General features: G+C 45.2%; 2 protein-coding genes across 2 annotated transcripts; both read right to left on the bottom strand.

The window, feature by feature from the left end:
• Positions 1 to 225: 225 nt before the first annotated feature.
• On the bottom strand, positions 226 to 4,642 carry LOC123104877 (protein PNS1). The gene is made up of 3 exons (XM_044526803.1): positions 4,330 to 4,642; positions 1,387 to 2,601; positions 226 to 751 (listed from the first exon to the last, which is right to left on the bottom strand). Exons 1-3 carry the CDS (start codon positions 4,444 to 4,446, stop codon positions 614 to 616), a joined length of 1,470 nt encoding a protein of 489 aa, XP_044382738.1. The 5' UTR covers positions 4,447 to 4,642; the 3' UTR covers positions 226 to 613.
• A 7,038-nt stretch (positions 4,643 to 11,680) lies between these two features.
• LOC123104876 (arogenate dehydratase/prephenate dehydratase 6, chloroplastic) lies at positions 11,681 to 13,305 on the bottom strand. Its single transcript, XM_044526802.1, has one exon. It carries the CDS (start codon positions 13,149 to 13,151, stop codon positions 11,883 to 11,885), a length of 1,269 nt encoding a protein of 422 aa, XP_044382737.1. The 5' UTR covers positions 13,152 to 13,305; the 3' UTR covers positions 11,681 to 11,882.
• Between the last annotated feature and the right edge of the window lie 2,415 nt (positions 13,306 to 15,720).

Below are 15,720 nucleotides of genomic sequence, written 5' to 3'. Positions count from 1 at the left end.
GTTCCCCTCCCTCCCCACTGCCGCCAGAGCAGAACCCCATGACCCCTCATTATTGTGGCAATCGTAATTTGTCGCAACTGATGCAGTTCAGTTGGACCATGAACAGTCACCTTCACCGTTCAATTCCAGGAATCCTCTTTAAGCTATATGCGTACAGTCTACATTTTTAAAGACAAGAAAAGGGCTGAATTTTGACAGCACAAGCATCGACTGCACCTGTCCATAGGAGGCAGCAATTCACCCAGGAAAGGGAACATCTTCCATTCTGTAAATGTGTTCCATGCACAAGAATTCCTTTACAGGTACAGCTGCACATATATGCACACAGCACGCTACTGTCTCAGATAATCTAATCTCCTTCACTGACCCCAATATCTGCACAGGTGACTATGCGACATCTCGCTCTACACGAGCAACATTCCTATGTCAGGCGACGCAGCAGCAGAGTCTCTGAATCATATGCACAGCACCTCGACTCTGACTCATGTCTTGCTTCTAAGTATATCAGGTATCACAAAGCTGACTAAATCAATTGAAGAATCTATGAATCATGAATGTGATCTGAAGAATCTATAGCTCCGCGGGGGATCGCACTGGGACGACGAGCAAGAGGTCAGTCTGCAGCTAGTGCTTGGAGCTCCCGCAGGTGGTCTGGTATCAGTGTTCCCAGGTGAGGATTCTGGGGGTTCTCTGCATATGCAACATGGTATGCCGCAACGCAAGCCTGTGGCCACGCAATCATCATCCGGCACTGCAACATTGCAACACGGAAGAAAAGGGAATCATAAACCGGAAGCATAGAGCAGTAAGGGACATCTACACTTCATAACTGATGCTGGACCGCTACCCTTTTCGGTGGGTATATAACAGTATCTCTCCCTTTTCAGTTTTCAGTGGACAAGCATCTCTCTTCTTTTGGATATAAATATATAAATGGATGCCATTTTCACATAATTCTGATAAAAGAAGCATCTAGAACTACAAAAGTGGAAAGGTGCAATTTCACCAAGGCTATGTAAAGTCAAATCCATATTTTATATATCTCTGTACCAACTAGCTTTTGAGGCTTATGGACGCAACTACCTAAAATGTCAAGTGGCACAGGTATGCAAGCAAAATGTTGAACTAAACAGGTTTACACTACTTCTTTGTAAACAAACACCAATACATAGTCTATCAGTTTTACTAGTGCAGACAGTGTGCTACCGTCGTCTTGTCAACAGAAGATTATAACAAATTCAACCAGGTTCACCAATAGACAGTCTGCTTTTTTTTCTTTTTCTTTTTTGCTGTTTGCTAGCAAAAGACCAATGCAGACTTAAGTTGTCACTAATGCTGATAAATAAACACAGGGAAAAACAGCCGGGGAGGAATTAAGAAGAATACCATGTAATAACCGATGAGAAATGAGTAGAACGATATTGGCAGAGCAAGCTCCTTACGATCCCTATCCATGGCCAGTGCCCATGAACCAGCAACCAATGAGGCCAAGGCGCCTCCAGTGACAGCCGAAAGGAAGCAGAAGGAACCGGTGAGGTCTGAATCGACAAGCTTCGCCATCCCGCGGAGAACGAAAAGGGACCACACATCCCGCGAAGCCACACAGAACGCCTTCCCCCGCGCTCCGACATGGACAAAGCCCCACCGGTTCACCCGTCCCATCAATTTCTCCGATACAGTCAGGCAGCAGCCCTGGCAGCATGAGAAAAGGAACTCGTCGTTGCCCCCTGACAGGGCGTTGATCGCTCGAGCGAAGCTCCTCACCGCTGCAATCACCGGGACAAGCACAGCCCCCATGCATATGTCACCAAAAGCTGGCCCCGACATCGTGCCACAGAATGCTTCGACGGCACCACCTGGCATACGGACTCCGTAGGCAAGCGCCGCATGTGCCAGCCTTGCCACAGCCACATAGACGAAGTAACGCAGCACCTGCATTGTCCATGATATGCTCACCAGGAGCGCGGCCACATAGACAATATGGAAATCCATGAAGTGCCCTTCTGCAGCTGAAATGCAGCTGATGGCAACTGTCCAGAAGGCCATGTAGCCAAACGCGGCAAGGACAACAAAAAGAACCAGGCAAGAGGCACTGAAGGGCAAATGTGCTCCATTGACAGAGGTGGAAAGTACTGCGGCGGCATGCTGGAGGCGCGGACCAGTGGCCCAACAACTGTACAGCGCCGCTGCAATGGCGATCACAACTATGAGCACTCCGATGCCAAGGGCTTCGCCGTCACCGACAAGGAGTATGACTACATCGCAGCCAAGTGCGGAAACAGGAGCTGTCCAGAGAGATGTTTTGATGGCTTTTGCAGGATTAGTGACAGCAAGGATAGTCCAAAAGCAGGCAGCGATAATAGATAATATCACAGAAGAGGCGAGCGGAATGAAGTGGGCGAAGGGCTTGTAGGTAGGATTCGGGTGGGAAGAAGCCTGGACTCCAAGAAAGATTGTGAGGGCGATGAAAGCAATGAGGTGCATGATGAACAGAATCTTTGTGAAACTGGCTGTGAAACCACTGCAGCAACCACGACTGTCACGGACTGCAATGTTCCCATAGACTGGAGAGTAAACTTGCTCTTCTATTTCAAGTGGCACCTGAAGAAATAGTGGTTGGAACATTAGTGAAGTGGAATCTTAAAACCAAAACAGCGAAGTCCATAACGAGATTTTGTATTTTGTATGTGTTTGTGTTCAAAGCTCGAGATGGTAAAAGTTTGGTATCATTTAAATGTTATGAAAACTAGTATATGGATCATTAGTAATTAATTATGTTGGAGCAAACATGGTGCAGTAATCGTACAGGCTATGAAGAAATAAACTCATCCTTATAGTGATACCTTGGAAATGATTCCCCAAAAGTTATTCCAGTAACCCATATCTGTAATAGATGTTTTAAAATAATGAAGAAGAAAGCTAATGTTATAAGTACTTCATATCTAGCTTAGATAGCAAATATAGGGACTAATGCAAGTGGGCAGTCAGGATTGTTCTTGCCATCTTGTCTGATAATAGCAAATTCACTTATGATGCTAGAATACGAAAATGTGGTCAGATTGTGATCTTGTCAGAATAAGATGAATGTTTTCACTATCTGTCTATAAGTCAGATGGAGGGGGGAGTTTGTGAAGATAATCCTATATGCAACTGAATATACTCCCTCCGTTCGAAAATAAGTGTCATGGTTTTAGTTCAAATTTGAACTAAAACCACGACACTTACTTCGGAACAGAAGGAGTATTTGACAAATATAAGCAACAACTAGTTCCTCCTAAAATGAAACCGACTTCTAGTAGGTATTTCGGTGTTAATTTTCTTCTAGAAACTTGCAACGAGTTTTTTTTCTTTAACCCCAACATTAAGCTGCAATACGTGTTTTAAGCTATCCTGTAGGCTACAGTTTAATGCTAAACTAGCATATCCCCGCATTTTTTTTGCTAAACTAGCATATAGTACTACGTTGTTTCTTCAGATATCCCATTCTATACAAGCACATAAACAGACATTGGCAATCACAATAATTGTACCAGAACTTCAAAGGAAATCAGTTCAAGATGCAGATAGAGTTGTACAGTACATTTCAAATATGATCACAGAAACACTTGGTATTTTCTTCTATTATAGCTGCATAGTAGCCATACTGAATGTGCATATCATCAGAGAATTGAGAATGCCAAAATATAAAACTATGGATCAATCAAAATTTGTGCAATCACAAAAACTCTAGGGCCAACAAAGTGATGCTGGCACGCAAGTAGTCCGCCATACCCCAACCACTTGAGCACCCTACTGCCTCATTTCGGTCTGCACATCTAAAAACACGAGCAATTGTTGTAGTCTTATACCAACCCCAATCCACAACCACCCGTCACAGGATTTGTTCAACCAATTCTACACATGGGCGGGGCGGCATGGAAACATCCAGTTCGAAAACACGGCCTTGCGCGCACGAAACTGATTGGAGCAACATCGACACGGGCAAAGCGATTCCGAACACAAGTACACGGTTCATCCGAATTACAGTAGGATATGATTCAGTGGTCCAAGCAGAAGTGGCACAATCAGAGCAGCCCCCCGATTGGGCGGGCCTGGTTCGCCAGAGATCCTAATCTGCCAGCACCCCTCTCCCTCTGTGGCACGCGAACCAAATCGCGGCGCGGAATCGCCCGATTCCAGCACACGCGCGAGAGGGACTCGGAATCCCCCGAGCAAGCAAGAGCAGCAGGGAGCTATCCCCCCAGTCGCGGTCAAACGCAGGCACGCCGAGCGCGAGCGACAGCCCGATGGGGAGGGGAAGAGAGAGGAGGGGAGGGGCGCGCCGGTCACCTGGTAAGGGCTGGCCGCCGGCGTGTGCGCCGCGCCGCCGTGCCCGGGGGTAATGCCGCCGGCGGCCGCCGTGATTTCGCCGACGCCGACGCCGGTTCCTCCCTGCCTCGCCGCCATCGCCCTGCCGACTGCCGTGCCCGACTCCCTCTCTCTCTCTCTCTAATCCGCCGTGAGTGGCTTTGGTCAGGTGGTAGTAGTGATAATCATGCGCTTCGGCTTTGGGCTTGGCTTTGCTCTCGCTTTCGCCAGCGGCCGCGCTTTTCCGCTTGCTCTGCTTGGACGGGGGAGGAGAAGTGGTTCCACTACCCTCCTTTTTTTTCTGCTTTGGGTTGGGTTGATTTGCGGAGGCGTGGCGTGGGGAGCGAGTGGTCTGGGTCTCTGACGCGGTGGGGTCACTGGGGTTCTGTGCTCTTCCGTCGCGGCCGTGCGCCCTAGTAGTTGTGATGGCGAGGCGAGCGATGACTTGGTGGAGTACAGGGTGACGGGTCGCCGTCGGGTTTTGGACCTCGGGCTTACACGTCATCCTGAGCACGTGCTGTGGCGTGGGAGCTATTTCTCGCCCATTCGTGTGACTTAACCCCGTCTCATTTCGGTGCTACTGAGCCAGTCCAGCACTGTAGCTGACTCTGCCCGAGTTTGTTTTTTCTTTTCCAGGTTTAACTGCTTGACTGGTTATCTTTGGGTTTTTATCATTCTAGTATTAATTATTCTTTCTTTGGTTCTCCTTGTTTATTTCTTCAGTTTTCGCTGGGTTTTTTCGTTTCCTTTATTTTTCATAAACATTGTATATTTTTCTTATTGGTCAGACATACTTATACCTATATAACATTTCTCAAATGTATGATTAATATTTTAAAACAATTAAAATTTATGTTTAGATATAATTATACATCTCATACACATTGCGTATTTGTCTTATATACATTAAAAATATTTTATACACATTTAAAATAAATTAAATGCATGATTGATACTTATCTAAATATTTTTTTTTAATTTTTTGAATGACTGCTAGTTTGTTTGCAAAAATATGTTCAAACCTGTTTTTCTGAATTATAGAAACATTATTTTAACTATGCAAGCAATTTTACATAGTATAATCATTTTTTTATAAAATGTCACAAACATATTTTCAAAACAAATAACATTTTTAAAATGTAATGTACATTTTTTCAATGGTATGAAACATTGTTTTAAATTACACAAATATCTTTTTTACATTGTATAAAATTTTCCAAAAATATCTGAACATTTTCCTACAAATATGTTAACATTTGTTTCAATGTCACATACATTTTTTTCAAGGTACAAACATTTTTTACATTGCATGATCATTTTTTATGTGTGCGATGAACACTTATAAAAAATTAACTAAATTAATTTTAAAATATATGTATTTAGATTTTTTTTTATAAAAAATATGTGTGTGATGTCAGTATGACGAGCCCCCGCATGGTTACTGGGTCGACCCTCTACCAGCTCCCCTTAGGCAAGCGGAGCTACTGTCTCACATAAAGCAAGGCATAGTCGCGCCTGTGTTGGGGTGTTTGATCACCGGCAGAGCTACACTGGGGCCCAACCAGGTCATGGCCCGCTCAAATTTTCTAAAAAGAAGATTATACTAAGCCCATAGATACACAACACTACGAAGCAGGCAACAATCCAAGTTTAGGGTCATGTTTAGCAAAATGGGCGACCAATCTTCCTGTTGGTAGGTCCGCAATTGCGTGTTTGAAAGTACTAGTAATCTTGCACGCGCAATGCGCGTCTAGACTAACAAAAAGCAGGTTGCAAACTTGATAGTAAACTAAAGAAGACATAATACATGTGTTTAGTATCATGTTCTCAAATGATGGTCCAATAACTTGTCATGAAGCCAATATTGAAGAGACTTTGAACATACTTGCAAACTATCCCATAATGAATGTTTAACTCTAATGTGAAAATACATGTTAAAGCAATCTCCGAGGGAGGGTTAATCTTCTTTTATATAGTAGATTATAAATATATGGACAGAGGCACATTGAGAAAAAGATTCACAAGAGTTCGGAGTTTCATATATATGTTTGGAACATTGAAAAATTGGACCTATGTAGGGATCCTGGACCGCACAAACTATGGATATCATCAGAGAATAGAGAATGTGCATATCATCCTGAAAGCTCCTTCAGGTGGCCACCGATGTCTTCCTAAAGGTGGTTTCTTTTTCCACATCTGGTAGTTGACTTTGGTGGGATATGCAAACTATGACGATGGCTTGATGCAGAGGGATGGTTGTGCAACGACGGTGGTCGCACATCGCATGTAGCTGCTGGGATGACGGTAAAGTGGTGGCAACAACACATAAGTGACTTCGATGCGTGCTACTCAAAAACCCGCTCTCAAGCTCAAGGGTGAAAGGCTAGGTCTGACATGTGTTGGTTATACCTGACAATGATGATGTTTTCACGTCGTTACCTTGTTGAAGGCAGTGCTCGAATATGCTCAGACTGATTCTTCGGGTGAAATCTAGATTCTGGCTTTGCGTGGTTGGCCCGGTGACATGTATGGCTTTACTCTTTGTCGGTGTGATCCTTTGTGTGTGTGTGTGTGTGCGCGCGCGCGCGCGTGCGCATGCGTGTGTGTGCATCCTAGTTATGTCCATATGATTGTATCTCTTGATGCTACATTATGATCAATAAAAAGTGTCCTTTATTTGAAAAAATGTGTTGTTTGCAAGGCATTATTCTCCTCCGAAAACAGCTTTGTTAGTACTTTTTTCTTATGGCATTACATTATCTCATCTTGTATGGAGGCAGTTGTGTTTAGACATTTGGTTAGTGCAGATTGATGTAAACGGGTGCATGGTGTATGTATGATTGTGAGGCATGAGATATCTTTTGCAGATATGGACTACTTTGTCTTCCACAGCCGTGTTGTGCTGCTGCTAACTATAGCCAACTAACCAGACATGGACTTGTTCCTTTGCATCACGCGTGTCTCTCTTTTGAACTTTCTTTCTGGTTAATTAATGATATTTGCTAGTACCCTCCAACTTTTTGTGTATTTTTAGTGGGAAGTATTGATCCCGCGAGCATGGTAACCACCAGCATATCCTGGACCTCACGTCCCAATTAATATAAGCACTGTTGCCAGTGTCTTGTAACCTGCATGAGTTGACTGGTTATCCCCCTCTCATCTCATGTGTTAACGTCATGATAGTAGATCACTACTTCAAAGTACAAACGCTTTCTCACTGTGGCTGGACCGCAGGCAATGATCCACGTAGGTTGGCTGAAATGTAATTGTCCCTCTTTTTCGATGGAACCTCGTGGTTTCGCTTCTTCCAGATATTCCAGATATTCCAGGATAGGCACCGCTCGTTCATCTTGTCGTGTAAGCTAGTACTCTTTTCATTCGAAAATACTTGTCATCAAAATGGATAAGGCTTTCTTTGGTTCATAGGGTAGGAAAATTGTAGAAATAGAAAAGTCATAGAAAATGAGATGACATGCATCTCAAATCCTATGAGTAGGAATAGGAAAGAAGATGTCCTTTGTTTCACATCATAGGATTTTTTTTCATTCAGTCTAGTCTAATGTTTATTTTCCTATGAAATGTGGAGGATAGGAAGATTTCCTCCATAAAAATAGGATTCCATTCGTACAAACCAAAGAGCTCTATATGAATTTTTTTTATAAAAATCCTACCCTATGAAATTCCTACAAAATTCCTCCAAACCAAAAAAGGCCTAAGAAGGGATGTATTTAGAACTAAAATATGTCTAGATATATCCCTTTTTGTTTATTTTAATGACAAGTATTTTCGGACGAAGGAAGTGGTATTCTTTATCTCATCTCGTGCGTTCAACGTCTACAAATTTCTCCTTTCACCACGCCACAAGGGCAGGGCGGATCCACATAGGTTGACTGCTCCGTTTTTTTTACATGGTTTTCGCTGATTTGAAACATTCGGAATTCTCTGCTTGCCCGTGTATAGACAAACAAATCGGACCATTTCATTCCCCATGGAGAAATGAAGAAAAATGTATACACTATCAATAGTTTTACACAAATTGACATGCTAGAAGCCTAGCTGACGACGTACATGAAAATGTAAAAAAAAAACAGTGACTTTTTCCATGTGGTGCATATGAGAAATTGTTAGACCATTTCTGCCGTTTTCTCTCATTGACGGTGATGGTAGGCGGCAGTCCAGCGGGAAGGCAAAATCCTTGACCAGATATTGTAGTGACGACGACTGCCCCAACTACCTACCTACCAAAATATCGCAGCAGAAAAGAAAGAAAGAAAGAAAGAAAGAAAGAAAGAAAGGCACTTGGATACGTCACCCACCTACCTACCGCTTGTGTGTGTGTGTGTGTTGGTTTGGCAAGGCTTGAATACTAATCTCAATTCCAATGATACGATTTAGCAAAAAAATCCAATTATCGATCATGAAGCAAGGAGGTGTTAGGCTGGACGAAAAGCTCGTTGCTCGTGAGCTTAACGAACACTCGAAAGCTCGGGTCGTTATGGCTCATGCTCATTAGTAAATGAACTGAGCCGAACAACAATCTTAGCTCATTAAGATTTAATGAGAGAGCCTACCAATTTCATGAGCAGCACGTTTGGCTTGTTATTATTTTGGGGGTGCCCCTGCTGAACCCACTACTGTTAATAATTATCAAGGCTCGGTAGTAGCCCACTGACCATGTGCTAGTGCTACTATTTTAAAAGTTTAAATTATGCAGAGGTTGTTGCAGTTCTACATGTTAAAATTATGAATACACAATACAATACTTTTATGTTGTTTACCACTATAATGAGTACTCACAAGCACTCATGAGCTTAACAACTATTAAACGGATCGAGTCAATCACGAGTTTTATCTCATTATCATTAATGAGCTTAATGAGCCTTGCCTCAATGAGCTAATCGACTCATTAATCTAGCCCTAGATGTTGTCTTCCTTTCGGATGAATTTCGTAAAAAAAAATGAGCGTGGAAGTACAGTCTGAAATCTAACATGCATGGCAAGTTCCTCATAAGGGAGATAGTGACGGACCTAGGATCAAATTATTGGAGGTGCCAAACATCGATACGTAGGTAAAAGTTTTAGTGAAATTACACAAAAGTATTATGGTTGTGCCTAAGCATCATAGTAAATCTAACGAATAGTCCAAAATTAAGGTTAATATACTTCTATAAACTATCTTTTTTTGTTTTTATAGGGGGTGCCATGGCACCCACGACACTCCCTAGATCCGCCCCTCAAGGGAGGAATCAATTATCTCCACACACACCACTTATTCAGCGTCCTTCTCAATGGTTTTGTCCACAAAACACTCAAGAGGACCACCAAGGAGAAATGGATAAGAGGTAGAAGCACATCATCGATCACGAAGCAACCAACCAGCCGGATGTTTCTCGTAATTGAACAAATCATCATTAATAAATGGGAGAGGGAAGGGGATAAATCAACAAGCATTTCACATTGATTGGTCACTAGCATGCCCTCAGGCCTCACATCCCAACTAACATAAACCCTGGTGTCAGTTTCATGTAAGCTACATAACGAATCGATTGGTTGGTTGGTTACCTCATCCAATCTCATGAATAAACCTCGTGATATACATATCATCACTTCCAGGTACACATGCCAAACGACTTCCGTGGCGGCGTGGACCGCATGAACGCCATGTACTAGATTGGTTGGTATGTTTTCCCCCTTCAAGATGCCTCATGGTTTGACTCCTTCTAGACATTCTAGGAATGTTGGGACATCCAAAAGGGAACGGATAAAACACATGTCAGATATATTTCCCCATTTTTTTTACATTTACACAAAATTATTTATACCAGTTCCATATCCTCTTGGGAGTCGTTTTGCATTTCCTAAAACACATACAAATATTTGAAATGCCATTAAAAAAACTAGGGAATAAAAGCTAGTCCAGTGTCTCCCAGAAGTTTGTGAGAGAAGAATGATTCATGTCACCAGAAGTTTGTGAGGAGGAAATTTTCCTTCACAACATAGTGCGAAAAAAAACATAGTGCAAAAACTAGGCTAAGATTATAGCCACGAACAGAGATGCCATAACAGAAAATAAATAAAACACCGATAATGAAACAAGCCTACTGTGAGGACATGCGCGGTCCACAGATTTCTCATACTACAAAACATGATGCGCGGTCCCACGTCGAGTAACTGACACAAAACCACCACAACAGGAGCAAGGTTATTATAAAACCATCACCCATCGCTAAAACCATAAGGCCATCTTTGTTTCATAGGAATAGGAAAAACATAGAAAATGATATGACATGTATCTCAATCCCTGTAGAGAAAGAGATGCCATTTGATGCATATGATAGGAATTTTTCATTGAGTCTAAGCTAATATATTTTTCCCCTTGAAATGAGAATGAATCGTCCCTAAAAACCAAAAGGCTCCAAAGAAATTTTTTCTTTGAAAATCCTATCCCATAGAATTCTTACAAAACAAAGAAGGCCTAAAAAGCCACCACAATTGGAGCAGGTATGTGCCACATAACATTGATCTCGCGTTTTGCTCGATTTAGCATCGTTTTGACCGCTGGGATCCAGTTGTCTAGACGACATGACATGCCTATATGGATAATTTGCTCGCGTGGACAAGGTGGGGAGTAAGGAGAAGAGATGGGAATAAGATGGTGAGCTGACAGGTGGTCCCCATCCTCGGTTTACGTTTTGGGCCCTCTTAACTGGCGAACGTTTGCTCGCTGAAGGGGTTGGCATTTGCAAACGTATAGATGGTGGTTTAGGTGTAGGAGGGTTGACAGTTTTTTCAGAACAACATGACAGTTTCTCTCAGAGAAAAAGAACATTTTTTTTCTAAAACTGCCACCGTTTGATCTCGCAGCGCAAGGCTGCCAGGAAAATGCGTTCGCTTACCACCCCTTCGCAGCTGACTTCCGCCAGATAACATTCCGTTGTGCTTTTGCCGAAATCTTTACTGCATGATTATCACTACAGCGTTTGAGTGGCAATCTGTGTCCTTCATCATTCACAGGGACGGACGCACTTCTTCTCAGTACCTGCCAAAGTTGCAGCAGAAATGAAAGAACAGTACTTGCATCGCATCGCATGGACACTTGGATTTGGGCTTCTCCCTTTCTCTTCTCCTGGACAAATCATCCACCCATCCACGTGCTCATCGCACCAACCCAATCATGCTTCTGACCTCCGACATCATGGAGCAAGATGCTGTTCTTCGTTTGTGGTTGGTTTCATTCATTTCACCAACAAGGAATTGCTGCAGATGCAAGAACAATCCAAACGCATGCCACCCATTTCGAGCTGCCCAACTCCAAGACCCTCACTCTGGCATGTTACCAATGATTGATTCATTCATTTTTCTCAACGACTTTATTCACAAAGAATTTGGCCCAATGGGTGGGAGAGCAAAATTAACAGAGGAAAATCGCAGCTAGCAGCAACCAGAGCATCAAAACGGGGATAAATTAACAACGAATCTCTTGCACATTGATTCAATTGACTGTAATGTAGTAACACCGAGCTAGCTATCATCATCTAGCCGCGCTGCTGTTGATCGGAGGAGGAGGAGGACGGCGACGGCGCGGCGTCCCATGGCGTCATGTCCATGGGGTAGCTGCCGAGCACCCTGAGGAAGGACGTGAACTCCTGGATCTCGGCGAGCGCGTTCTGGGCGCGCACGTCGGCCATGGACGCCTGGAAGTCGATGTAGAACATGTACTCGAAGTGCTTGGCGGTGCCGACGTTGGCGTCGTCCACCAGCCGGATGGGCCGGTGCCGGTGCGGCCGGCTCTCGATCTTGGTCAGGCTGATGTCCCGGAACGCGAACGCCGACAGCACCTTGAACAGCACCGAGGTGCCCTCCCGGTCGTGGGCCAGCACGATGCTCGTCTTGAACGGCCGGTCCGTCCGCGGGATGATGGGCTCCCGCGCCAGCATCACGAACCGGGTCACGTTCCCGGCGTCGTCCTGCACGCCGTCCGCCAGCACCTGGAGGCCGTACAGCTCCGCCGCGCGCGCCGACGCGATGGCCGCCGTGTCGCGGAGCGCGTGCGCCGCGATGTGCTCCGCCGCGCCCGCCGTGTCGTCGAAGGCCTCGCGGGCCACGTTGAGGCCCATGCGGGTCAGCGTGTGCTCGCACTGCGCCAGCGCCTGCGGGTGCGAGATCACCCGCGCCAGCAGCTCCCGCCGGACGCCCGGGAGCGCCAGCAGGCAGTGGTGGACGGGGAGCTGCACCTCGCCCACGATGTGGAGCCGGTGCCGGAGGAGCAGGTCGTAGTTGCGGTGGATGCTGCCGCCCAGGGAGTTCTCCACGGGGAGCACCGCGCGGTCGGCGATCCACAGCTCCACCGCCTGGAACGCCACCTCGAACTGGTCGCACGGGATGGCCTCGCACCCCGGGTACGCCTTCCCGGCCGCCGCCTCGCTGTAGGCGCCCGGCACGCCCTGGTACGCCACCCGGAGCTGCGCGCCGTGCAGCGGCGCCGGGGACAGGTCGCTGATGCTGAGCGGGCGCGGCAGGTTCCCCGCGCCCGCGGCCGGCACCAGATCCAGGCCGGAGACGGCGTCCTCGGAGCCGGGGATGGCCGGCGCGGCCAGCTTGTTGTTGTTGTTCTGGCCGTTCACCTTCGGCGCCGGCGGGGAGGGGGTGTCGTTGGTGCTGGAGAGGATGGCGCAGGCCGTCTGCCAGTCGCTGTGGCTGGCCGGGGTCGCGCGCGCCGCCGCGGCGCCGGATCCCCTGCTGCTCCTCCCCGCGAGGCGCATCCGCGGCGCGGCCGTGCTCCGGATGGCCGCGGCGGCCTCCATGGCCGCTACCTACGCTACCTACCGAGCTCGCCTCCGGCCGTCGATCTGCTTTCTCTGGCCGGTGGCGGTGGAGGGTGGGTGGTAGGTGGCGCTCGTGGGTGGGGCAGGCGGTGATGCTGGCCTCCAAGCTGACCGGCTGGCTGGTGTGAGAGAGAAAAAAGGCGCCGTTTTTATGGGGAAGGAGGGGTTGGTGGGGGCTCGCCGTCCGTCGTGGAGGGTGCTCCGACCGTGGTGAAAAAGCACATGCGTTTTTCTTCTTTTTTTTTTCTGGCACGTTTTTCTTCTTCTTTTTGGTAAGAAAATAAATGTCATAAATATCTCTCCTGGATAGCAATGCATTGTCTATACGTATCTAGACCCACATGTGGCTAGATTCAAGGATAAGAAAAGGATGCCAACATAGGAAACCATTAATCATAATTCCAAAATACTCCAACACAGGCCTTTTTCTAATTATTATATTTGTCATGTTGTCATTCTACGTCTTTTTTACACTTGCATTTGTCGCGTTGGCATTCTAGCCCTTTGGACAAAGCTGGTATTAGAATCTACTACGGTCAATTGGATCGCAGATCCTTACATACACGCACATAAAAAAACCAGGGTCAGTTTGACTTGAACCCAATTAACAAAATGTTCGGTTACCACTACTCATAGTGGAAGGCGGTATTTTTTTTTTGTAGCTTTGTTCCTGATTTTCAGGATCTCATGAATTAAAAAGCCTCTAAATCAAATGGCATCGGGTTCTCAAACGCCGGGTCATCTCATTTGGCCCCAAATTATTTAGACAACTCTAGGGTCTCAATAAGAAATGAAAAGACTTTAATTATAAGGCATATGCAGTAGGATCCCTTGATTTCTTTTGACAACCACATACCACATTAGTTTCATAATGGTAAAGCCGCTTGCGTTAAAGTAGCCTTTAACTTCTCGAGTCAAAAGAAATCGCCGCAGAATGTTGGCCCATCTCATGATTCGTACCAAACGCTCACGCAACTCCATGCCCCAAATAGAAAGAGAGAAAAGGTTATATGGATGATCTCATACTTTTTCCTTTGACAACAACTCCAGGCACTACTAGCTAGGTAGTTGGATACTATGATTTTCTAACAATTTGATAATACTATGATATTAATATCGACGATGAGTATTGGACACCTGTGAGGCCGCGACGTGAAGTAAGAGAGAAACAACGGCGACGACCATTCACTCAACCAGTGTGCAATGTGCAAGAGTGAAGTGCTTGTTAATTTATCGTGTTAGACCTTGTAATTTTCCTCTCGTATTATGTTGTCTCTTAGGTTCATTTTTTCCTTGTGCCCTCTCCTCCTTGAATTAGTTGTCAACACATTTACTGAGAGGAATAGACGAAATAATCATTGTGCTCATGCACATCATTTCAGGTCTTTTGGATGGAAACTAATCAAAAATTGAAGCCAACATCTCCTTGTCTAAGATGCTTATCTGCGAGCACAAACATGAATGGACCATTGTATGATTGGAGTTGAGATCGGTGTTCGACCTTGGCCCAACTAATCATAGGTTTTTTTCTTGAGGGGTAACCAATCATAGGTGTGTGTCTAGAGAGCACTATGTTCAGCCAGAAAGCCCGGTATTCATCGGGCCTCACTTTTAAGCCCATGGCTTAGATGAAAGCCCTCGGGGGGCATATTTTTGGGATTTTATATGAAAATGCGTATATCATTACCCGATTTAATTCCAAAGTTGATTCATTTATTTTGTTCAACTATGAAAGTAGTCATTTATTTCGAACCAGCCTCTTACATAGTTACTCCCTCTGTCTCATAATATAAGAGTGTTTTTGACACTGCACTAGTGTAAAAACACTCTTATATTATGGGACGGATGGAGTATTATGTAAGAGTAAGAGTAAGGTTGTCTAGAAAATCCCTTTTTCCATACCCCCCCCCCTTTCTGTGTAAGCTTTTAGCACCGGGCACACCCACATAATTAACCATTATTTATTTAATTTTTTTTCACTAAAACAATTAGCCATTATTTCGGGCCTTGGGCCAGGCCAGGGTTGGCATTTGGCAAGCCCGGCCATGACAATGCCAAGGTTTAGTGTGTGACGTGTGCTAAGTGTCCGTCTACGTTTCTCTTCCCCGTTGCAAATTTTTGGTAGGTAAAACATGACTAGATGGTGACGCGCGCTTTGCCGCGCCGTTTCTCGGTCGTGAGTTAATTTTTTGTGACTATTATGGTTAAAGATGAGCACTTTGACACCGAAAAATGAAGAACAAACTGAGCTGGTTTGAGTGTGATTCTGGTTTACTTCGTTTATGGTGTTCGGATTGATGTTTCGATGTTAGTTGTTTGTGTCTTGGTATATTGCCAATTTTCATCTACATAAATTAAATTGATTATCGAACCATTTATACAGAAATAGACCTCTCTTTTCTCTAACTTCCCTACTTTGCGCACGTGCAGGCATAGCCCTAGAGGCCTAGACCCATGTATGTCGCACGCCCCATGCACCCCAGTTCACTCGTGCCTCTGCTCTCAGAATCACTTCCGTTACACAGGTTTTCATCCCCAAAAGGACTCT

Source organism: Triticum aestivum, chromosome 5A, assembly GCF_018294505.1.
Source record: "Triticum aestivum cultivar Chinese Spring chromosome 5A, IWGSC CS RefSeq v2.1, whole genome shotgun sequence".
Taxonomy (NCBI): domain Eukaryota; kingdom Viridiplantae; phylum Streptophyta; class Magnoliopsida; order Poales; family Poaceae; genus Triticum; species Triticum aestivum.
The sequence above is the reverse complement of the archived record's forward strand: the minus strand, read 5'-3'. Positions and strand labels throughout refer to the sequence as shown.

Coding starts and splice junctions, on each gene's coding strand:
- LOC123104877 (XM_044526803.1), bottom strand. CDS start 4,446: ATGGCGGCGAGGCAGGGAGGAACCGGCGTCGGCGTCGGCGAAATCACG. Junction 2,602..4,329: donor CGGCGGCCAGCCCTTACCAG/GTGACCGGCGCG, acceptor CTATTTCTTCAG/GTGCCACTTGAAATAGAAGA. Junction 752..1,386: donor TTCTCATCGGTTATTACATG/GTATTCTTCTTA, acceptor GCAATGTTGCAG/TGCCGGATGATGATTGCGTG.
- LOC123104876 (XM_044526802.1), bottom strand. CDS start 13,151: ATGGAGGCCGCCGCGGCCATCCGGAGCACGGCCGCGCCGCGGATGCGC.